Source organism: Drosophila bipectinata, chromosome 2R (genome assembly GCF_030179905.1).
Source record: "Drosophila bipectinata strain 14024-0381.07 chromosome 2R, DbipHiC1v2, whole genome shotgun sequence".
Taxonomy (NCBI): domain Eukaryota; kingdom Metazoa; phylum Arthropoda; class Insecta; order Diptera; family Drosophilidae; genus Drosophila; species Drosophila bipectinata.
In genome coordinates, this window is record NC_091737.1 from 3,404,197 (window position 1) to 3,429,955 (window position 25,759).

Genomic DNA, 25,759 nt, shown 5'->3' on the forward strand with positions numbered 1-25,759 from the left:
TCTTTAATGTTTAAACATTAGGTTGAGGATAAGTTTGTCATATATCCACTTCGTTTTATTATTTTTGGCACAATTTGCACTTGGCAAATGTTTTTTGATTAAATTAAAATGCATTCTTTTGGTTTACGTTGGGCTGAAGCAATTAACTTGTTTTTTTTTTTTTTTACAAGGAGTAAATCAACCCCAAATATCAAAAATAAATAACGTATATAAAATATTTAAAAAAAAAAATATTTCAATATAATATCATTTCTCCAAAAAAAAATATCGATATGTTGATATGTTATCAAACAACTTCAGTTTGGTTTGTGAAAGAACAGGGTAATTAGTTCGAAATCCACTTTTCACCTGTGAGCTCATAATGAATTCCACACGTAAACGTATTTTAATTATTATGTGCCTGGTCCCACTATTTTTGGTGTTTTTTTTGTTAAATTACTCGTTTCCTGGTTTGCAAGTATGTAATTATCGCATTGTTACTAAGCACTTTTTGTATTAAACATTTTTTTTTTCAACCTATGCAGAATCAAAATACTAATCAAAGAGATAACACGTTTCCAGTCCTAATAACGGTTTTTTACGAAGCATTATGTCCAGACTCCAAGTATTTTCTTAGTAAACAAATGCTGCCAGCATTCAAGACGGCCCCATCTATAATGGATGTAAAACTTGTTCCTTACGGTAAGGCTACAACAAGACAATCCGATGGGAATATATCTTTCGACTGTCAGCATGGTCCAACTGAATGCCAAGCAAATATGTACCATGCGTGTGCAGTGGATATTATTAAAGACCCACTTATACGACTAGAAGTAATATCTTGTATGATTCGGGACAACCGTTTTCCACAAACTGCAATGCAAAAGGTTAGTTTATCCATACATGCCAGTAAATTTTGAGTTATGTATATTATTTTTGCCTTGCTGTGGAGTACATACATACATATGTATGTATGTACTTTCAAATTTATTCTGATTTCTAAAAAGCATATACAAAACGTTTATTAATTTTGTACAGAGGTTTTTAATGTATTAAAGCAGTTGTGCTCAAGTTGCCGATGGCTGATTAATCACCATCAGCTGTACATACAAAGTATAATTAATTGTATAATTATATATATTTGTATCATGTGCATATAAAGTTTATTATAAACATATTTTTTCAAAGCTGAGAGAAGTTTTTTGAAAAAATAAAAATTGAAAAAAATTAAATCTTTATATGAAAATGCGCGTGCGAGCATGGAGTAGTTACGTGAATCACAATTAAAAGAGGCACGAGATGAACGTAGTCAAAAAAGACAACTGCAACAAAGAGAAGCGCACAGATTCATAGTTAGAAGTAGAATTGACCAACAACGCCAACAAGTTCATCGAGGACTAACATCAGCGCCATTTTTTCGACTAGCATTCCAGTACGAGCCTGATGTCAAATATTCTGCGTATTCCAAAGTGATTATTGGTACTTTGGAAAAAGAATGCCTGTGTTGTGTTGCACTCAAATTTAGAAATGAGCCAGTTGGGATGTACTGTTAGTTGAAATATTCCACTATTTAATGACGAACCAAAAATTTTTTACGACCGCATTTACGAATCGCAGATGCTGCAGGACAAGGACTTTTTTGTTTGATGCACCATGTGGAATTAAGATTTAAAAATGGCATCGCTTTGGCCATTGCATCTTCTGGCATTGCAGCAACTTTATTAGATGGAGGCAGAACAGCCATTCTGCATAACATTCAGCACTTACGCTGCCATTAAACATTCAAAATAATCCAGATGCAGTGTGCAACATATTATTATTATTATTATATTTAATAATAATTAGGTTATAATTAAAATTATAAGCTAATTTATGACTAAAGCAGTGATGGGCAAACTCTCATTTTGCCGCAGCGCTGCCGGCACACTGACAGTGTGAGCACTCTCAAATTTTATTTAGAACAGGGGTGCCCAGTCCCATTGCTCTCGGTGCTCCTTCGTTGTTGGAATTTCTCTTTCATATGGGAAACGAAATTTCATATATGTACGTGTGTTCCTCCCAGCATAGGCAAAGGCCAAATACAAAAACAATTTTTCGTGTTTTCGTGGACTGCCAAAAACTTTTCACTGCAAAAAAAATCCCTTCTGTCTTTGTTTCAGCCAAAATGGTCGACTTGAAGCGATGAATTTCTTCTTCGCAGAACATGTTTTGAGTATAAAGTCATTATTATTATTATTAATTGGCATAGTATAATGAGCTGTTGCAAAAAATATAGGGCCTATTCATATTTGCTACAATAAAATGTGTTTTTATGATATTTATTTGAAACCCCTTGTAAATGATACTATAATTGTATTTTTCAGTGCATCGACATGAAAAAAATGATGTAAATGTATTGGTGATTTTTTCACTGGTATTGGAGTTTGCTCTGCCGTATGCTGAGCTTGGGCATAGAGCTGGGATACTATCTATGGCACTATCGATATATCGATTTTTTTCTTTTCTGAGCCACCATCGATAGTTTTTTGACACTATCGAAAAGTGCCCAGCACCATCGATAGTGTCAAAAAACTATCGATGGTGCTGGGCACTTTTCACATCACTGAAATTTCAATAAAACACGAGGTTTGGTTGCGGAAATGTGCCCAAATTTGGTAGGTTGTTTTGGTAGTGGCCAAATTTGTATGTGTTTCCGCAACCTTGACTGAGTCAGCTCAACAAGGCTGTACTCGTTATGAATAACCGCAGAGCTTCGCTTATGGCGAATAATGTGGACATTTTGTTATTTTTGCGGAAAAAATCCTGGATAAAATAATTTTTTTTTTGTTTTTTAATTTTTATATCAAAAATGACCTGAATTTTGTATCTCTCATGAAGATCTCTGTTGAAGCTACCTTATAATTATGTTAATGATAAGATAGAATAATTTTGATCTTTATTTTCTCTTTTTTTTATTATGTATATAGCTTAAAAAACAAAAACCCTATGTATGGGAAAAAATGAAGTAAATATGACTATGCTATCGATACTATCGAATTTTTGCTTTGAAAACATCGAAACTATCGAATGGCGCGACCGTCGATAGAATCCCAGCTCTACTTGGGCACCCCTGTTTTAGAAGCTATCTCATTTGCTCTCATTTTGATTCATTTGACAGCCCAAACTAAAAATCAACATTTTTCCACTGATAAAAATTTTCTCAGAAATTCGGTTGAAAAAAGTTTTCTTTATGGAGAATATAGATAGGAAAGAGTAGTTTTTCATTTGTTTAAAATAAAATACTCAATTTTAGTGCCCATTTCAACTTTTGAATTAACGAAAAATGAAATAAAAAGATACGTTTTTTTCGCTCAGTGAATTCTCTGCTCTCATTGTTTTTCTCTGCTACGCACACACTAAAAATTTAAACATGTGTTAGTTTTGCCCCCCACTGGACTAAAGCCATAGCAGCAAAGCCTTCGGCTTACTTATCGTGATGGGAATATGTAGATATGTAGAATTATGTAGATATTAGATTTGTTTTTTGCAACATAGTGTGCAACATAAAAAAACAATCGTCTATGGGCATTGTAATTATTTGAGGCATTGGATTGGACATTTAGGGATATAAAAAACAATGATAAACTATTTGGAGGCACTTAAAATAAACCTGAAAGGAGTAACACACTAACTCTTCCCGTTATTCCACGTTCAACGAACGCTAATTAAATTAATGCTTGCCTAAAATCATCGTGACTGTGGCGTAATGTTAAAAAAAGTACAACTGACGAAAAATATGCGCGTTCAAATGCTTCGGGATCCATCCGCTTAAATTTTGTCTAAACAACAATGGGAAGCGGATGGGAAAATTTCTGTAAAAATACTGGATGTACTGGAAATACTGCAAAATATTTATTAACCAAAAAAATGAAAAGACAAGAAAGAAAAGCTAATTTCGGGCGGAACCGATGTTGATATACCCTTGCAGTTAAAAGCGGATATATGGTAAATCGTATAAATCGGATATAGTTGGCCAATCCTTATGAGAAGATCATAATATAACCAATGAAATCCCAAGCTTCTATCTTTAAAAATACCAAAGGTGGTATATCTACCAAAAACCATTTCCGATCGTTCAGTTATATGGCAGCTATAAGATATAGTCGACCGATCGTTTTGAAATTTGGTAGGTCGGATTAACTGACCAAAAATATAATCTGTACTAAGTTCCAGTTTTCTAAATATCTTCAAAAACACAAAAGTTTGGTCACTTCCGATCGTTCAGTTATATGGCAGCTATAAGATATAGTCGGCCGATCCTTATTAAATTTGTCATGTCGTATTATTTTGCCAAAAAAAGCTCTCGTGTAAAATGTAACTCTCTAACTCTGAATACACTCTCTAACTCTAGTCGGCCGATTGCGGCCCTTCCGACTTATATACTGCGTGCAAAGGAAAAAAGGGTGTGCGCAAAGTTTCAAGTTGATAGCTTTAAAACTGAGAGACTAGTTCGCGTAGAAACAGACAGACAGACAGACGGACATGCTCATATCAACTCAGGAGGTGATCCTGATCAAGAATATAAACTTTATAGGGTCGGAGATGGAATAACTATATAAGCTAATAACTTTATTATTCCTTTATAGGAATAATCCGTATATCCCGTTTTGAATCTCATGTTAATTTAAAGGTGCATTTCTTTCAGCCGCAAATATAATTTTTTATAACTTATAAAAAAAAAAATAGAAAAATACAGGATCAAAAATAGGATCTGTACTAAGTTTCAGCTTTCTATCTTCAAAAACACGAAAGTTGGGTCATTTTTGATCGTTCAGTTATATGGCAGCTATAGGATATAGTCGACCGATCGTTATAGAATTTGGCATGTCGTAATATTTTGCCAAAAATAGCTCTTGTGTCAAATTTGAACTCTCTAATTCTAAAAACACCAAAGTTATACCATTTCCGATCAATCAGTTATATGGCAGCTATAGGATATAGTCGGCCGATCCGGGTCGTTCCGACTTATATACTGCGTGCAAAGGAAGGAAGGGTGTGTGCAAAGTTTCAAGACGATAGCTTTAAAACTGAGAGACTAGTTTGCGTAGAAACAGACGGACCGACGGACAGATCAAGAATATAAATACTTAATAGGGTCGGAGATGTCTCCTTCACTGCGTTGCACACTTTTGACCAAAATTATAATACCCTCTGCAAGGGTATAAAAAGCTTTGCTAGCAACATTTCTTAAACAGATGAGAAACTACTCTTCCTTATCTATATTCTCCATGAAGAAAACTTTTTCCAACCCAATTTTTGAACAACATTTTTCTCAGTGGAAACATTTTGATTTTTAAGTTTGGGCTGTCAAATGATTCGAAATGAGAGCAAATGAGAGAGCTTCTAATAAAAATTGAGAATGCTCACACTGTCAGTGTGCCGGCAGCGCTGCGGCAGAATTTCCTACCCTATACACGCGTGCTATGTGAAATGAGATATAGATTAATAAATCTATTAGTGGTGGTTTGCCCACCACTGATATAAATTAATAAATCTATAAAAATACCGAAAAACTTTTTTGACACCTTAATACGAGGGCTGACAATAAAGTTAGGTCTTCAACGCTGCAACTTCGCCGGATCCCGCGCTGGGCGAAATCTGGCAACACCGCCGTGTTCCTTGGTTCCCCCACTACCACTTTACTGCTGGGTGAGGCTTCCCCGACCGCTCAGTCTTGGCTGAGCAGCCGTCAACGATGGAGGTACCCCTCGCGTCAGCGTCCAAGTGCGAATTGCGTTCTGTAATACGTTTTTTGAGTGCGAAAAAGGTTGAAGTTGAAGTTTACGGGGAAAAGTGTATGGACATAAATAACGTGTGTAAGAGGAGCCGTGAGTTCAATTCCGGGCGCACATTAGTGCGTGTTCAATTAATGTTCACGACGAGGAGAGAAGTTGCCGACCGTCGGTTTCGGATGCGATTGTTCAAGTAGTTGAGGCAGAACATGTGTTTACCACATGTTCCCCGCCCTGAAAAAACATCTCGGAGGGAAGAAGTTTGATAGTGACGCGGAGGTTCAGAAAGAGGTCAACACCTGGCTGCGCGAAGCGTACGGAGAGTGGTATTCTGCCGGCAAGTTCATCGTGCGGATGCGCAAGAAAAATGGCGATTATGTAGAAAAGTAGCCAAGACCTCCAACGGTGTATCGCTTTTTGTAAATAAATGTCATTTTCTATGAAAAAAAAAATTGGAGACCTTACTTTATTGTCAGCCCTCCTATATACCTACATGTAAAAAGCCGAATCGGGAAATTTGTAGAGGAGTTATAGACTTCTGCTCGCCTCTAGCAGTCCACTAATATTGCAGATAACGGATCAAGCTCAAGCTTTTAATCAAGCTCAGACGAAATAGCAACACTGTCAACAGGACCACAAGAAGACCGCCTCCCCCTAACCGTTGAATCACTCATGGGAACAAACATGCAGTATACTGAGGAGCACCGCGGAGGAGATGCGTGGCACCCGACAACGCAGGCGCACGGAATGGATATCAGCGCGCACTTGGGAACTTATCAGCAAACGGAACAGCCTAAAGTCGAAAGCAGATCATGACTGCAGAGTTCGCGACGAACACAAAGAGCTATGCAAGTTTGTGAAGATATCAGCAAGAAACGACGAAAGAAAATTTCTGGACAGGCTCGCTGAAAATGCAGAAAGCGCAGCTAACACGAACAACATGCGCTCATTGTACCAGATAATTAGTCAACAAACCGGAAGCTGCCATAGGCGAACCCAACCAGTGCGGGACCCAGATGGAAGACTCCTTACTGATTATGTGGCACAACTCCAGTGATGGCGACAGCACTTTATGGAGAACAGCTGCACAGAACAACCGAGCAGCACGCAAGAAAACTTCAGTAGTATTGTACCGAGCAATAACTTCAAAATATCACCCACGGCACCATCAATTAGAGAAATAAAGGATGCTATCAAGAAATTAAAACACAACAAAGCGGCTGGAGATGACGGCATACCGGCCGAACTTCTCCAGATTAACACGCAACTAATGGCCGAAACACTGCATCCACATTTCAATAATATATGGGAAAGTGAGCGGATCCCAACATCCTGGAAAAAAAGGAATCATCATCAAGCTACCGAAGAAAGGAGACCTCAGTGACTGCAACATCTGGCGAGGCATTACCCTGTTGAACACAAGTTACAAGGTACTAGCCACTCTACTGAACGAACGTCTTCAGGAAAAGATCGAGCCAACACTACGAGATGAACAAGGAGGATTCAGACCACACGGGAGCTGCGTAGACCAGGCAAACACACTACGCGCAATAACCGAGCAAACTGTGGAATGGCGCTCGCCGCTGTACCTCTTGTTCATAGATTTCCAGAAGGCATTCGATTCGGTAGACAGAGCAGTGATATGTAGGGCACTTGGAAGAAAGGGAGTGCCAGTGAAAATCATAAACATAGTGAAAGCTATGCATGATGATGCTGAGCTGGCGGTACTGCACAACGGGAAAATTAGTGCACCTTTCCAGACGAACACAGGCGTCAAGCAAAGATGTCCCCTATCACCACTTCTGTTCAACTTGGTAGTCGACAAAATTATAATATATTATAAAATTATACTTCTCGTATGCATGGACAGATGCGGATTCACTTGGAACTTCACCCGACATCTAGAAGACTTGGATTACGCGGATGACATATGTCTCCTGGCTCACAAATTCGAAGACATTCAAGCCAAAGCTAGGGACCTCGAGATCCGAGCCAGCGCAGTAGGCTTAAAGATCAACGCATCAAAAACGAAAGCTATGCGGATCAACAACTCCAACACAAACAACATCACAATCGGAGATAAAACCATCGACTTCGTCGAAAGCTTCACCTACCTCGGTACTATCATAACATCAAATGGTGGAGTGGAAAGTGATGTGGAGAACCGACTGCGCAAAGCGAGGTTTGCATTTGGAAGACTATACCGAGTATGGAGAAACCAGCAGAAATAAAAAAAAAAAGCTGCGCATATTCAACTCGTGTGTAAAATCTATACTGCTATACGGATCGAAGACGTGGCTGACCTCTCAAAGGATATTGATGAAGCTGCAGGCTTACATCAACAAATGCCTGAGAATAATACTTGGGGTATTCTGGCCAGACAGAATATCCAATGAGAGGTCCCAATCCAGAAAGAAATAAACAAACGGAAATGGAAATGGATTGGCCACGCTCTGAGGAAGGAACCAGGAAGCATCGTAGGAATAGCTCTGGAATGGAACCCGCAAGGAAGCAGAAGAATGGGTCGCCCAAAGATGACCTGGCGCCGTACAGCACTCCTAGAAATATCCCGGAAGAACATCAGCTGGGACACAATAAAGCAAACAGCGCCAAATAAAGTTAGGTGGAGGGACTTGTAAAGGCCCTAAGCTCCCAAGAAAAAAAATAAGGAAAAAAAAAAATATAACGTAATCCGGTTTTCTGTCCCGTCTTCCATTTCGTGGTTAAGTACTGCTCCTAATGCTGACGCATTGCAAGCTAAGATCAGTGGGCGGTCTCGAGAGTAGTGCATTACAATTGAATCAATTCAATTCAATTGGGCTTACAATTGAATTGAATTGCAAAACTTGCAATTTCGAAGGAAGAGACTCCAAACTGACATTTTTCCTTGCGCAAAAGTAATCCTGCGTGGTCCATACAGGCTAGAACTTCGTTTAGTCTATCCGCAAGTTCTGATTTACCCATTTTTACAATGTCATCAAAATACGGAAGGATGCCTGGTATGTGGTGTTCTTTCAATGCGGCTTTGGTATATTAATGGGGCTGATAAATTTCAGAATTTTATACTTGTTACCTTAAATCAGAGGTCGGCACGGCCCTATCCCGAGGGCATAGAAAATTTCTCTGCCCGAGCTCTGCCACACACACACAGTATAAATGTGTAAAACGTCATGGTCACAGCCTACTTTCTGCTATTCTTTACTAATACTTATGCGTTAAAATCATATCAATGTATTGGGGTGCCTACCACTGCCTTGAATGCTCCTTTGTGAGTAGATATTGTTTGCATCAAAGCTGAATTTTCATCTGGTATTTATTGGTAATTATTGGTACGCCTGCGATAAAACTATTTTTGCGAAAATGGAGCCTCATAAATTTTTCTTATAATTTCTGCTAAGCCTTCTATGCAGATTCAGAGGGGCTCAAACCAGTTGCATCCTAGGAGGATTGACTCAATGCTGGCATGAGGATCAGAGGCAGGTTACTGATACGGCGATTGTTGTATATTGACGTGTCGGTGATTCCCTTGACCGGAATGGGGTTACGCTGATAGTCGCTAAGCCTTAGGTTGCACTTGACGAGATCGGAATTACCGTTTGGCCAGATGTACCAATACGAAGATTGCTTCATGATGGTGACGGGTGAGCCGGAATCAACTTCGAAATGGCATGAGTGACCGTTAATGACCACGGCCACGAACTTCTTGGGGCGGACCACTGGAACTATTTGATGATCGCGTCCGTGCGATGCAGTGTTGCGGCGCATGTTACTGGTAGTAGGCGATGATGATTTGGTTGACTTAGTTTTTATGTTACTGCGGCGTACTCGACGTATGTGGCCAATTTGGCCACAGGAATTTTAAGGGGCGTTGCGGAACGGATACTTCTTACGGAGGTGCCATCCCCCCGAATTCGAACTTATTCCGTGGATGGATTCGGTGCTCGAGGACAACGCACTCGCGGCAGTTGCTTCACTAGTGACGCCTCGTTCCATGGCCCGTTGCACCGTCAACTCGTCGTCGGCTAGCAGGCTTCGCTGAAGACCTTCGCCGCGCATGTCACACACGAATCGGTCCCGCAACATTTAGATCGGCCCCGATCTAACATGTGCCTTAATGCGGCCATACAGTTACCGACAGACTCGCCGGGTGCTGATCACGCTGGTGGAAATGGTAGAATGCAGCAATGTCCGATTTTCGGGGCGCCAAGTGACATGTTAATATGTCATACACATCTGTCAATTTTGAATCACTGACTAACGACACTAGCACCTCATTAATGTTCGGGCTCCCGCTAGTGTAAGAAACGTCGCTTTTTTCCATTTTCCAGTAGCAAGAAAGTGGAAGGTTTCCAGAATCCAAACTCCTTGCGGCGGCCCCGTAATTTTGGAAGACCGGTTTTCGCGTATCAGAACTAGGCGCAGTGTTTGGCTCAACTGTACAACCGCTTGCAGAGCGACTCTTTCTTGGAATTGATTGATTATCGCTGATGTCTTCGTTCGGCGCTTATCTATGTGCTGCTTCAAGAATAATAAGACTACCGCAATTGTACGTACGGTAAATACTCGTGACCGTTATTGAATTTTTTGTCATCTAAAGGGATATAAAATATTTGGGTGACGCATGCCGGTTTGTCGCCGGTTATTACCTCATTAAGAAGTTTTTTATTTAATAAATATAAGTCTTACATGTAAATATATTTGTGTTGGAACCACATCAAAACCCATCGCGATTAGACAACTTTTTTAACTGGTTTGTCACAAAAAGGTCCGGCTAAAGGACACCACTTAAAATGTTTTTGTAGGTCGCTGATATAAATTTTAAATATATCTGTACAAAATAAAGAACAAAAAAAGAAGATAACTTCAGGAGGAGCTAAATTTGATATACCTTTGATGTTGTGATCGAATATATATGTGAATATGTGATACGCAAAGCGTAGCGGTCCCTGGAAGTGCTCCGCCGGAGCCCCGCATAGCAACACAGTTCCGTGGCCGGGAGAGGCGAGGAGGCACGGACGGCAACCCGCCAATGGGAATGTGGAGTGATTCTGGAAGGTTGAATAAACGGTAAAATTAGAATCCAGAAGGATTAACGGGCGCTCCAAGCAGTATATAAGTAGGTACATTGGAGCGAATCGAGACAAGTCTTTAAGAAAGCTTGTAGCGTTGAGTTGGAGTAGGGTCGCCTTTGGAGAGTCCGACATTCAAGTGTTAGAGCGTTTTCCATGGTATAATAGACGAGTTGGGCCATTCCAGACAACGACAGGTAGCCTTGGCACGAAGCGAGTAACGAAACGAGTAGCGAGGCGCGACACCCGGTCCTTGTCCCATCACGGACCCTGTAGCGCGTATGCGCAAAGGTATGTGACGACCAGCGGACAATTTTTGATCCAGACTCGCTAGCGCGTATGCGCGGTGTGTTCCAGGTGTAGCCGAGACGCGACGCCCGCGTCATTAGCCCATCACGGGTCCTGTAGCGCGTATGCGCGTAGGTGTGTGACGACCAGTGTCAGGCGAACCGAGTGTGTGTTCCGAAAGGTAGGAAAGCCCTCGTGCGAAAAGGTAGGAAAGCCCTCAATAATCAACAGACAGCGGGTTACAAGAAGCAACAGTAACGAAAGCAACCATCGACGGCGACGGACCAGCAGCAGCGACAACAGGAGCAGTTCAAGCAGCGCAGCGGAAGCCAGAGAAGAAGCTCGAGAGTCCAATCGTAGTGAACCAGCTATTAGGCAACAAGACAGCGGATCCTCCCCGGCGTATGCTTGCGACGAACCCGGAACGGTTGCTGGTGAGTGAATGTGAGCCGCGAGGAAATCCAGAAGATGCAGCGAGGATCCGGAGCAGAGTTCGTCAAGGGTAAAGAGTGATTTGTAGCCGACCAAGAGGCCTAATAATAAAGGTTTTTATAAAGTGTATATGCTATTTGTATTTTTTTCTGGGCTCGGGCAATTACGTCAAACAATAAATTCGGTGGAACCTACAAACTCTGTGAGCTAGCTACGAAAGCTAACTAGCTACAGTTCGTTTCAATTTCGGCCGCTCCAACTTCTTTACTGCGTGCAGAGGGAACAGGGGTGAGTGCGCAGTTTTAAGTCGATAGCTATATACCTAGAGAACCAAAACTTCAAAAAAGATCGAAAACTAGAGTTAGGCGAAAATTAAACGTGCACCAAGCAGAGCTTGGAAATAACTGTTAAGAGTTTTTGACATCTAGTTTTATCTCATCTAATTGACCTCTCTGAAAAAACCCCTTTGGTTTAATTTATTTCAGTTTGCGGTTGAGCTTTCTAAAATGAATTTAGATTTTTAAAGCTCTGTCAAAAATAATTTACGGAGACCCAATCAATCAAGTGCTCATACACTGAGATTATTCGAAAGACCGAAAATATAAATTTCTCACTTCAAACGGTCTTTTGTGTTTTTACTTTCAAACATATTCGTAAACAATAAAATTTTGGGAAAGCGGAGAGTAGCTCTAAAAGATACAAGAAACAAAGGTAAAAGAAACAAGAGGAAAAAATTGTTGATCAAAACGAAAAGATATTTTTATTTTAAAAGATTTCAGCCAATCGGTCAGTAAGTCACCTGATCGAATTTGAGCCAAAAATAACGGTTTATCTTTGATTGAGATTGTCGGGTCAGGCAGCAGCCGCTAAATTAGTTATAGTTTATTTATTAAGCTAAAGTATGGATATATCGCCTTAGTTGGTCGCAAGCCGACTCGGCCGCTCGACTTCAACGGGCCTATTTTCGCGTATGTCTAGTCAAGCCGCACTCTCTGACCATAATAATAGTCACTGCTTAGTACCATAAACTGGATGATCACAATGGTTGATCCCAGTTTCATCCAGAAGATGCAGCGAGGATCCGGAGCAGAGTTCGTCAAGGGTAAAGAGTGATTTGTAGCCGACCAAGAGGCCTAATAAAATATAACGTAAAATAATTAAATTCTGCATTTCCCGGCATTGAAAACTCTCAATGACCAAACAGAGACCCTTAATTCAAAAACCGAATAAAAGGTTGCTTTTTGTCAAATTGTTTAAAATTTATAGGGCTTTTAATTCTTCTTCAATAAGAGTTGCATTTTTGTCTATTGGATAAGTTAAGGGATCAATATTGTTTAGTGCGGAGTTTTTATTTGCGAGAAAGCTGCTATCGAAGTTAGAGTCATCAGAGTTTTTAGACCAGAGGGTCCAAAATTCGATTGCTACATCTCTTTTCTCTATAATAGGCGGGTTTTTTAGGCCACAAAATCTTCTGATGTTATTCCAATCATCTTAGGGATGGAGGTTGGTTATGTACATGTGATGTGTATCTGTATCTAATATGAAGTCGTACATAGCTGCATTTTTGGCTAATTTTAATTCTCTTTTGAAGAATGAATTGGCCTTTTTTGTAGTTAATTAAGTTTTCAGTTGTAATATTGTTTTTTAATTTGTGCAATAATTTTTGTTTTCATTTACGAGAAAGAGCTAGCTTATGGTTCCACCAGGGGATATTGTGTTCAGATTTAGTAACCGAAGATAAGGGAATAGATTCATTGGCGCTTTATAAAATTATTTTTTTTAAGTTTTCTGCTTCTTGGTTTATATTTGAACTTGCTTGAAGCTTTGGATTTAATGTTGCTGTTAATTTCTCGAACATGTTCCTGTTGGCAAATTGTTGTAGAAATTTTCGTTTTGCAACAGATCCTGTAGCTCGTATGCACGCAGGTATGTGACGAACAGCGAATAGTTCCTGATCCAGTCTCGCTCGCGTCGTATGCGCGGTGCCCTCGTTCACTTGGCTGCCAGCCAACAAGATAGAGGATCCTTGACGTATGACTGGGCTGTGTGCCTATTGGGATCCAACCAAATGTTTTTATGTTTCTGCAGCAAAACGGTCATAAAGTAACCTGATCGTAACCTGTTTTTTGAGCCAAAAATAACGGTTAATCTTTGATTAAGACCCTTTAATTCAAAACCCGAATAAAAGGTTAATTTTTGACAAATTGACAAAATTTATAGACACTTCTGTATATTATTATTATTTGACAAGTAGAAAGGGTTAACTCTTACTATGCTTATGCGATGGCAATCACGAACTCTTGAAAGCGTGATATAGAAATTATTTCCTATTTATGTGGTACATATCATTTCGTGATTTCATTTTAGTAGAGATGACAGCCGTACAAAATAAGGTATTTTAGTCAGGTTAGACTTTCACAAAAAGTAAACAAACCAAGCAACGCGATGGATAAAAATAAAATTTTCATTTACAATCGGCAAATAAGAACCTGGAAATAAATTTCCATAGTCATGTTTCGTGTTGCCGAATTTACAAAATGGCGTTTATGCCCAATCGAATCGGCTGAAATCGTGAAAGCGTGAATTCCGCATCGCATAGAAACAGTACTCCTAACGAGTGTTACTTCGGATCCCAAAACGATAAAACATTTTTGAATATCTTACGAGATTTGTATTATTGCTCCCTGATTTATAAAATAAGTACCCAACCAACCAAGTGAAGCTACAATAAGCTTCAAGCGAAGAAAACGACCGATTTTGTATCCGAGAAGGGTTCTCAAACAAATTACCATTCGGATTTCAAGTAAACAAGGTCAAGGACAGTGAATTTATTAATAGTCTAACATCGGACTCACAGAAAATAAAAAATATTTTCGCCCATGATTCGTCTAGGGCTTACAGCGAATTCACGAAGGTTTCGTCGATAGCCCGACATCGGTCTCAAAGGGAATCCCCTTATAAGTCTGTTTACGAGCATTATACGATAGTTTCGTTTACCTATGGTCGTTTTTCCCACTGGATTATGGTAAATTTCAATTATCAATTTCAAATTTTTAATAAATATTAGTGTTCTTTAACACTTTTAAGACTTAAAATAATATTTCTTATGCGTATTATTACTATTATTATCCGTATGTTTTTTAAGTTAGAAAGGACTGGCTATTTTAATCTAATTTGATTTGCAACAATACTGATCGTATAACTGACGGATCAGAGCAAATCAACTGCGGCTCGGCCCGAAGTTAGCTTTACTTTCTTTTTCGTCATTAATGAATGATACACATTCTTATTAAAATCTTTTTCTTTCAGTGCGCTAAACAGCATAGTTTTAAAAACATTTACCTCATACAAAAATGTTTTGACAGCGATCATGGATTGGAATTGCTAAAACTGAATGGAGAAACGACACATGCATTAAGGCCAGCCATTACTTTTATTCCGACCGTAACAATAGATGGGTCACAAGGTCGACAGGCCTCTATTTTAAAAGACCTACTTTCGGAAGTATGCAAAGTCTTAGGCGATACGCACAAATATAGAAGTATATGCAAATAATATTATACAAGGGTGCCAAAGAATCCGCAGCGGAATCGATTCAGCTGGATGTAATTCCTCTTGAGAACTTCAGCCGTGATACAGAATCTAAACATTTAAAGGGTTTTAGGCATGTTAAAACCATATTTCGAACCTCTCTTGTCAGGACTGTCACCTTGTAAGATTAAATTTCCCAAATGTTTGATGACTAACTTTTCTAATTTTATCGTTGCAGAACCAATGGTTTTTAATTTTACCTTCATTAACTTTTATAAGTTTTTATACCCTTACAGAGTATTATAATTTTGGTCAAAAGTGTGCAATGCAGTGAAGGAGACTTCTTCGACCCTATAAAGTATATATATTCTTCATCTGTTTTGATTTATACTGCCATGTCCGTGTGTCTGTCTGTTTCTACGCAAACTTGTCCCTCAGTTCGACTATCCACTTCAAACTGCACACCTTCTTCTTTCTTTTGCACGGATATAAGTCGGAATGGCCGGAATAGGACAATTTTAACCGAAGTTTGCCTTATATTTTTGATCTTAACCGCAAAGGGTATCCCTTTCGGCTCCGTCCAAAGTTAGCTTTCCTTCCTGCTTTTTTTTTGGTATTTAAATTAATTAAATTAAGGTAAAAAAACATTCCAAATTTGGGACCCAAACAAAAAAATTACCTTGTAATTAGTTAATAACATCTCCACAATTACAATATTATGCAACTAAAAAATAAATGTAAATAATAAATAAAAAAAATGTAGATTAATGAATATTGAAAAATTGGGTAACGCTCCCCCCAACAACAGAATCATTTCATTCAGCTGAAAATTTGTAAGTGGAATAGACTGTGAATGAAAATAAGACATTTTCGAGCGGAAGAGATATCTGTGGCACACCTGATAAACCTGTTTTATTTAATTTTTTAAATACTTTGTTTATGTAAGCTGGACACATTTACTAGTTTAACGACTAGCAAGTGTTCGTAAACAAACAAAAAAAAAGCGGGCTGCCTCCTGAAGCGTTTTTATTCGCTTTCGACATACGGTCGAGAAGTTTGTCCAGTTCCGAAGATCTATTTCCATTTTTAAGGGATAATAAGTCAGTCAACCTGGTGCATTCTTTTTTTTAATACGTTTTTTTTTTCAGTTTAGATTTTTGAGTTGAATTGGGCTTGGAAGAATTTAGCCAGTACACTTTATGGATGTGATGCAACTCTCTTAGCTCTGTCTCCTTTTCTGCCTGTCCAGCTCCTGATGGTCGGTGTATTCGTGTCAAATGAAAAAAAAAAAAAAAAAAAAAAAAAAAAGTGCAGTGACGGTTTGCGGATAGACTGGTTTCGTAAATCAACAACAACGCGAAAAGACGCTTTCAGAGATGAAATCGCTAATGTTTATATTGATTAATTAATTAATTAATATAAAACATAACATTTAAAACTCGAACAATATCAACCTCGATTGCAATGAGTCTAAACGACGTTAGCACACAACGTCAACGTGAGCAAGACGAGAGACGGCTCTCAGTACAAAGAAACAACGCTTACTTCACTTTCAAAGCAACCGAAAGTAATGCAAGCTCATCCCAAACACGGTCAATTACCCCAAACTTGGTCGAATTCTTAAACGTAGAGAGCGTGAAAGCGCGCTACCATCGATGTCTCTGCAGCCAAAGTCTCTCTGACAAGTCTCTCTGATGTCTCTCTGACAACGTCAACCGTACCAACAACCACAACCGCTACTGTAAAGACAGCGCGTTTAACGACGTCATCAGCTAGCAGCGCAAACATTGATACTTCTGCCGCTGTGCTGCCCGAAAAAGAGAACAAAAACAAAGAAAGTATTAAGCCGGCTGTGCAGACTGGTATGGATCGCTACATCCAAATCAAAAGGAAGCTGAGCCCCCTAAACTCTCAACGCAAAATAACCCGTGGCAATGCTAACATAGCCACAATAGAAACGCCCACGAACTCAAACCGTTTTAAAATCTGGGCAGACTATGACGATGACGCCGAATCTACAGAAGTCGAAAAAAGGAAGCCTAAGCCCCCGCCAATATACATACGAGAAAAAAGTTCCAACGTTCTTGTCAAAAAAATTATAGAGCTCATTGGCAAGGACAACTTCCACATAATACCACTCGTAAAGGGCAACATCCAGGAAACAAAAGTTCAAACGAAGTCTAAAGATAATTACAGAGTATTATCGAAATACCTCACCGACAAAAAAAAGAACTTTTATACGTATCAGCTAAAAAGCAGCAAGAGCTTGCAAGTCGTACTTAAGGACATAGAGCCCGAAGTATCGCCTGCAGAGATAACAAAGGCGCTACAAGAGAAGGGATTTAGCGCTAAGACAGTGTTCAATATCTCTAACAGGGATAGAAAGCCGCAGCCACTCTTTAAGGTTGAGCTCGAACCACAAATTAAGCCCCTAAAGAAATACGAAGTGCACCCTAATACAATCTTCAGTTCCTGCTGCACCGCAGAATTACAGTTGAGGAGCCGCACAAACGCAATGGCCCGGTACAATGTGCGAACTGCCAAGAATTTTGCCATACAAGGTCTTACTGTAAACTGCGCCCAGTCTGTGTAGTTTGTGGTGAGCTTCATGACTCCGCACACTGCCCAGCGAGCAAAGATGACCAAAACTCGAAAAAGTGCGGCAACTGCGGTGGAAATCACACTGCTAACTATAGAGGTTGCCCAGTTTATAAGGAGCTGAAAAGTCGCATCCACCAGAGGGGATTTACTGCCCGCACCCAAAATAATCAGTTCATAGTCAGTTCCTTTTTTTCAAGCGAACGGTCGTGTTTTTTTTGTGCGCACTGCGTTCTTTTAAAAATATTGGTAAGCCGGTGTTTACATACTTGTGAATTAAATCTTGTGAATCTTAACAATCTTAAAGCCTAAACCGTATCGCTTCGCGAGTGCTGTGGTATATTTGGAGTCGAATTAATAATTTTCCTAAATTCTATTCCAAGCATAGCTCAGCTCTGCTTCTTCCCCGGCTTATCTATATTTCTGCATTTCTCTTTTGCACTCTTTCAAAGCTCCCGCTTCGGCTTCTTGTTTGGCACAGTGGTTCAAGGTATTGTGTTTTTTAACTTTTTAAATATTAATTTTTGTTTTATTAAATAAAAAAAAAATAAATAAATAAAATGGAATTTAAACTGGTCTGTGCCATTAAGTCTTGTAACAAGACAATTTCCACATCCCAGCCTAGCATCCATTGCTGGTTATGTGAAAACGTCGTGCACGCCAAGTGTGCCGGTTTCACTGCATCAGTTTCGGATGCCATTTCCCGTAGGTCTGGGATACATTATTGTTGTGAGAATTGTCGTGCTGTGCAAGGCGAAATAAGGTCGTTCATGACACAGACCAAAAATGGATTTAAAGAGCTGATCACTGGTTTTCGTAAAATCAATGAACAGCTCTGTGCGCTGGACACTCAGTTTAGTGGCCTTCAGCTGCTAAATGAGTCCCCTAAGCGTAAGAAATCCGCTGTTTCTGATCCGCTTCAGCCTGCTCAGACGACATTAATGCAGCCGCTCATATCTCTGGCCACCCCAAGGGCTAGAACTGAGAAAAATTCGTCCGAATTTCTCAGGGATAATGAGCAATTGTCCCAAAAGAGTATTCCACAGTCCGGACCACCGGCACGGACTGATGCTGCAGTTCTCGTACCTGCGACACCAAAACCCTTACAGGTGATTCCTCCATCGAAACATATATTTGTTTCTCGGCTTGCCCCTGATACTTCAGACATTGATATCTCGGCTTATATCAAAGCCAAAACAAAAGCCGATATAAAGGTGGAGGACATAACTAAATTTAAATATAATTATACACGGCGCACGTCTTCTTTCAAGATTCGTGTGCCCGCGCTGATGTTCAAGACGATTTGTTCTCCCAGTTTTTGGCCAGAGAATCATTTCGTCCAAGAACATCAGCCTAGTTCCGTGAAGAAAAAAGTTAAAAAACCAGTAGGAGTGAGACTTCCCAATATCGGAACCACTGACCAACCCTCCACCTCTTCTTTGGCCACTAACCCAAAAAACTAGTTTTCTCACTTACTCTTACCTATCAGAATACTAGGGGGCTACGTAGCAAACTCCCAAAGCTATATTCTGATAGTTCTTTCTTTGCATCCCATATAATAGCATTGACAGAAACTTGGTTAAATCCGGAGATCTTTAGCTCCGAAGTTTTTCCAAGTAAGTACACCACTTTTAGACGGGATCGATCTCAGCGAAGAGGAAGTGGAGTCCTCATTTCGGTAGACTCGACTCTTGCTTCTGAAGAGGTGAAATCCCATGAGTTTGGTGACATAGAATTTATTTGCGTTAAAATCACTATGTCCGTTAAAGCTTTATACATTACATGTTCATATATACCTCCTATGCAGGGCCGTAGCTAGAGCCTCGGGGGCCCTATACGGAAGTCTTTTGCCCCTGCCTTTCGGGGGCCCTGGGGCACCGCCCCACCTGCCTCATGCTAGCTACGGCCCTGCTCCTATGTCGGAACCGCCTACATATTGGCAGCATTTGTCCGCCATTCGATACGTCTCTAATCTTATGACGGATCGTGACCAACTCGTAGCGGTGGGCGACTTTAATATCCCAGAATTAAAGTGGTCCAACGTCGATAACTCACCATCTTTGTCACTTATAACTTACCATGACTTCACCGCGGGCATGTTTGACATGTCCCTAGGTCAGATCAGTCATGTTAGAAATTCGCTAGGTCGGCTTTTAGACTTGTGTTTTATATCTGATCCTGATGGTACTGCTCTCTCCAGAGCTTTTCCCCTTTCATCCCCAGAGGATCCATATCACCCCACACTGGAGGTCTCAATCGAAACCACTCCTGGTATCGATCAGATGTCTCCGAGCGTGGTAAATAAGATTCGCTGTTTCCGTAAAGCTGATTTTCAAAAACTTAATAGCCTTATCGATACATTTGACTGGTCTGATATTCTGGCGTGCACTGATCTTAATGTCACTTTAGAAAAATTTTATTTTACTTTAAATACATTTTTTGACTCATGTGTGCCTTGGAAACATCCGTCCGCTTCAACAAATCCTCCTTGGTATACAAGGTCCCTCACTAACCTAAAAAATAAAAAAAATAAGCTTTTAATTAAATATAAAAAAACCTGCAGTAGTGTTGATTTCTCAAGATACCTACTAGCTCGGTCGAATTTTACCGTGCATAACGCTGAATGTTATAGGAATTATATTGACCGCTGCCGGATTCAATTTACTCAGGATCCAAAGCAGTTTTATAATTTTGTAAACACTAAGCGTAAACACGTATCTTTTTCACCTCTGCTTATGTTTGAAAATTCCTCTGCGACTTCGGATCAGGCCATTGCCGATCTATTCGCAGAATTTTTTCAAACAACTTATTCTCCCCCTAAATTGACTGATCAGCCTTATGCATATAACATTCAGGCAGCAAATCTTATTTTCTGTCCGTCTTTTTCTGAGAACAACTTATTATCTGGTCTTTTAAGGGTAAAACCCATTTATTCGCCAGGCCCCGACGGAGTACCAGGCTGTGTGCTAAAATACTGCGCCAGGGCTCTGTGCAAACCTCTTCTAAGACTTTTCAACTTATCTTTGGAAACCTCGATTTTTCCCCTTAAGTGGAAGGAATCATTTATAATTCCCCTACATAAAAAGGGGAAAAAGTCCGAGGCTGCCAACTACAGAGGCATCTCTAAGTTGTCGGCAATTCCAAAGTTATTTGAAAAATTAATTACCCCTCATTTGCAACACCTTTGCTCTTCGATCATCACTCCTTGTCAGCATGGCTTTATTAAGCGTCGCTCCACCACCACAAACTTATTGGAGTTGACATCCTTTGTCATAGACGGCTTTTGTAAGGGATATCAAACCGATGTAATTTACACAGACTTCAGCAAAGCATTTGATTCAGTTAATCACTCACTTTTGTTGAGTAAACTGAATATGCTGGGTTTTCCTAAAGACCTCTTAACGTGGATCTCCAGCTACCTAGATGGAAGGACACAAAGAGTCTTATTTAAAAACATACAGTCCCGTCTGGTCCGTGCTACATCCGGCGTCCCTCAAGGAAGTCATCTTGGCCCGTTATTATTTACGCTTTTTATAAACGACTTGCCCCCTGCTTTAACGAACTCTCTAGTTCTTATGTATGCAGATGATGTAAAGCTTTGTCTTCAGTATAAATCCATCTCTGCCCAATGCAGTCTTCAGTCTGACCTTGATAACTTTCAAAAATGGTGTTTGGCTAATGATCTAATACTTAATGGATCAAAATGCAAGCATATGTCTTTTTATCGTTCTTGCCCTCTGCAAGCTACGTATTCTATTAATGGGATTGCCTTAGAAAAATTAACCCAGGTTAATGATCTCGGCATCCTATTAGACATCAAACTTAAATTTGCCGACCATATTTCCTTAATGGTTAATAAGGCTAAAGGAGTCCTTGGTTTTATCAAAAGGTGGTCAAAAGAATTTAATGACCCCTATATAACCAAAACACTATTCATTTCTTTGGTCCGTCCTATACTGGAGTACGGTTCATGTGTCTGGAGTCCCCAATATGGAGTACATCAGGACCGCATAGAATCCGTACAAAAGAATTTCCTAACTTTTTCACTTAGTGGTCTAAACTGGGATGCAAATCTTCAACTTCCATCTTATAGTAGTAGACTCTTACTCATAAACTTACCTAGCTTAACAAATCGTAGGACAATGCTCGGTGTAGTTTTTCTGCATAACCTTATTAACGGGGATGTAGATAGCGAGCATTTACTAACACGCTTAAATTTTAACATTCCTAATAGAAGGACTCGAAACTTTAGTCCTCTGTTCCTTAGCCGTTGTAGTTCGACATATGCACTGCATTTAGGGTACCCTTTTAGGGTATTATGTTCGAACTACAATGGTCTCTACTCTATTACATCTCTTTCCTGTCCCTCTAACTTAAAATATAGAATTTTAAATTTCCTTTCTAACTCCTCTTAGCTTAATAATTAAGAAATAACTTAATATATTCTAACAAATCGTTTCTTGAGCGCCCCTCGGTCGTCTGGGCCTCTAAGCTTTATGATGAATACAGGAATGCTAGCTGATGCTCTTATTGATGCACAAGCCATTTCCAAATTCTAAAAGACCGGTAAAAAAAAAAAAAAACAAAAAAAAAAAAAATAGCTTCCAGGTCAAACCCTGAAGTCTTCTTCTCGACTGCAGCCAGATCCTCACTAGGACCCATAAACTCTGCCAAAAATGTCACATACGCAAGCGCTTTAAATCAGGACTGGCTACCCCAGCCTCAAAAAGGCTCACTGCCGCAATCAGCACACCAAGAACCGAACACAGCTCAGCAGCATCAACCGCTAGTCTCCAACAAAGCATTACGGACTTCATGTCGTTTATGCGTACAACTATGCAAGATCTAATGCGAAACCAAAATCTCTTAATACAAATGCTGGTTTCACAACAATCCAAATAATGACTTCCCTACGAATATCTACATGGAACGCTAACGGCGTTTCGCAGCATAAACTAGAGTTAGCGCATTTCCTACTAGACAATCAAATCGACGTTATGCTGCTTGATACAATTTCCAACTACAAGGATATTCATTCTATGGATCATCCAGACGGTAAAGCACACGGCGGGACTGGAATTTTAATCAGAAGCCGTATCAAGCACCATTATCATACGAAATTTGCAAAAAACTACCTACAGGCCACATCAATAAATATACACCTAAATACTGGCAAGCAATTAACTCTAGCTGCCGTATACTGCCCCCCACGCTTCACCATAGCCGAAGATGAGTTTATGCAGTTTTTCAACTCACTCGGAGACCACTTCATAGCAGCAGGAGACTACAATGCCAAGCACACACACTGGGTATCTCGTCTCGTGACCCCAAAAGGAAAGCAGCTCTATAATGCAATTATCAAAGCTAAGAACAAGCTAGACTATGCTTCTTCTGGCACACCAACATACTGGCCGGCAGACCCAAAGGAACTTCGCGATTTAATTGACTTTGCGATTACCAAAAACATTCCTAAATATCTGATATGCGCCGAATGCCTTTCGTATCCTTCATCTGATCACTTGCCTGTCCTTTTTACTCTACTCCAACACCCAGGAACATGGGATCAATCATCAAATCTGACCTCACATAAAACCAATTGGGTTAAGTACAGGAAGTACATCAGCTCACACATTGAGCTGAGTCCTCATCTCAGCGACGAAGCCAACGTAGACAGTTTTGGCTTCGCTGGAGTCTGTACTCGTATCTGCAGCTCAAGTTTCAACACCTCAAACTATAAACACACAACGCATTCAAAAGAAGACAAATCTACAAATCGAACAGCTCGTCCTCGAAAAGCGACGTTTACGTCGAGAATGGCAATTTCACAGATCGCCATCTGCTAAGCAAAGCATAAAACATGCCTCACGTCAACTTGATCAAGCTCTACAGCAAGAAGAAACGTATGTCCACCACCGCTACATAGAGCAATTGTCAACTAACAGTATGAAACACTCACTATGGAGAGCTCATCCAACTCTGAGCTCACCGAAAAAAACCGTGATGCCTATTAGAAATTCCACAGGCGGGTGGGCGCGCAGCGACGCAGACAGAGCCAGAACGTTTGCCAAACACCTTAAAAATGTCTTCCAACCAAATCCTGCCACCAATGCGTTTACTTTGCCGACTCTATCAGATGAGCCCCAGCCTCAACATGAGCCGATTGAGTTTCGCCCAAAACGAAATCGTTAACATCATCAAACGACTATTGAATCCCAAAAAAATCTCCGGGCTGCGACCTCATAACTCCCAAAATGATCATTGAGCTCCCATACTGCGCCGTTTGCACTCTCACCCAGCTATTTAATGCCATCGCAAAACTTGGCCACTTTCCAGTGAGATGGAAAAAGTCAATTATAATAATGATAGCAAAGCCGGGGAAAGACCACACTATCCCCACGTCGTATAGACCTATAAGCCTACTCTCTTGCCTATCTAAACTCTTTGAAAAATGCCTAATGACTCGGATAAACACATACCTGAGAATCCAGGATAGAATCCCGTCACACCAATTTGGGTTTCGTGAAAAGCATGGAACAATTGGGCAGGTCAACCGGATAACATCCGAAATTCGGACCGCGTTCGAAAAACGAGAGTACTGTACTGCCATATTTTTAGATGTCTCTCAAGCATTCGATAGAGTCTGGCTGGAAGGTCTAATGTACAAGATCAAGACAATGATCTCCCCTACAGCACCCACAAGATTTTGGAGTCTTACCTTCACGACAGAAAATTTGTCGTAAGGTGCAACACCGCTATATCCGACGATTACACTGTTGGAGCTGGAGTTCCTCAAGGCAGCGTTCTAGGTCCAATATTATATGTCCTCTACACAGCAGATATCCCGACAAGCACACGTCTATCAACATCCACGTTTGCCGATGACACAGCTATTCTTAGCCGCTCAAAATGCCCGATTCAAGCAACTGCCCAGCTAGCTCATCATATGGTCGATGTCGAAAAATGGCTGTCAGATTGGCGAATTAAAGTGAACGAACTAAAATGCAAGCATGTTACGTTCACTCTGAACAGGCAAAACTGCCCGCCGATAACATTAAACAACACTCTACTCCCACAAGCAAACGAAGTAACATACCTAGGAGTACATCTCGACAGAAGACTCACATGGCGCCGGCACATTGAAGCCAAAAGAACACACCTAAAGCTAAAAGCCAGCGGCCTTCATTGGCTTATCAACGCTCGGTCACCTCTTAGCCTTGAATATAAAGTCCTGCTGTACAACTCGGTACTAAAACCTATATGGATGTATGGCTCCCAGTTATGGGGGAACGCCAGCAATAGCAACATTGACATAATTCAAAGAGTTCAGTCGAAGATGTTGAGAACAATCACCGGGGCACCGTGGTACGTTCGCAACGAAAACATACACCGCGACTTAAACATTCTACCAGTCAAAGAAGCGATTGCAGAACAGAAGGTAAAGTACTTAACCAAGCTATCGTTGCACCCTAACCACCTGGCGAGAGGTCTAACAAGGTTGAGCAACCAATCACGCCTTCGTCGCAACGACTTACCCACCCAGCGACCACCCAGCGAGGGACGCGCAACTATAATTCAGTCTTAGTATACTGTTAGTTAAATTTTAATGTTAAGATTCGTCAACTTATTGTTAGTCTCAAAATTAAGAGTAGATTCAATAAATAAAAGCAAAGCTATATAAAAAAAAAAAAAAATTTTTTATAGATTAGGTTCGGTTAGGACGGTCTGCCTAAAAATGCTACAGCACACTTAGAACGTGTTCGGCACCTTGTTATAACGTATGTATATCTACTTCCCTTTCTCAAATGCGGGACACACTAGCAATTTCCCCTTGATGAGCCTTAAATACATTTTTTTATCCTATTTGGATCTACATCTGACACCTCCTTGATGTTGGTCAGGAATCTAGATTTTTTCTTTTATTTTTGTTTTTTTTTTTTTAACAGGATATTGTTTATTTAAAACTGTCCTTTAGGGACAACCATGAAATGTTAAATGAACTTCACTAATAGATTATTTTACATATTAATATTGGAGAACTAGAGTTAGAGTTAATTACGGTAGTAATTTAGCTTAGCTTATAGTATTTAAAGA

General features: G+C 40.1%; 1 protein-coding gene across 1 annotated transcript; it reads left to right on the forward strand.

Moving 5' to 3' along the window:
- The first annotated feature begins 299 nt into the window (after positions 1-299).
- Positions 300-15,838, forward strand: LOC108134375 (gamma-interferon-inducible lysosomal thiol reductase). Its single transcript, XM_017254658.3, has 3 exons — positions 300-457; positions 525-866; positions 14,849-15,838. Exons 1-3 carry the CDS (start codon positions 362-364, stop codon positions 15,092-15,094), a joined length of 684 nt encoding a protein of 227 aa, XP_017110147.1. The 5' UTR covers positions 300-361; the 3' UTR covers positions 15,095-15,838.
- Positions 15,839-25,759: the final 9,921 nt, after the last annotated feature.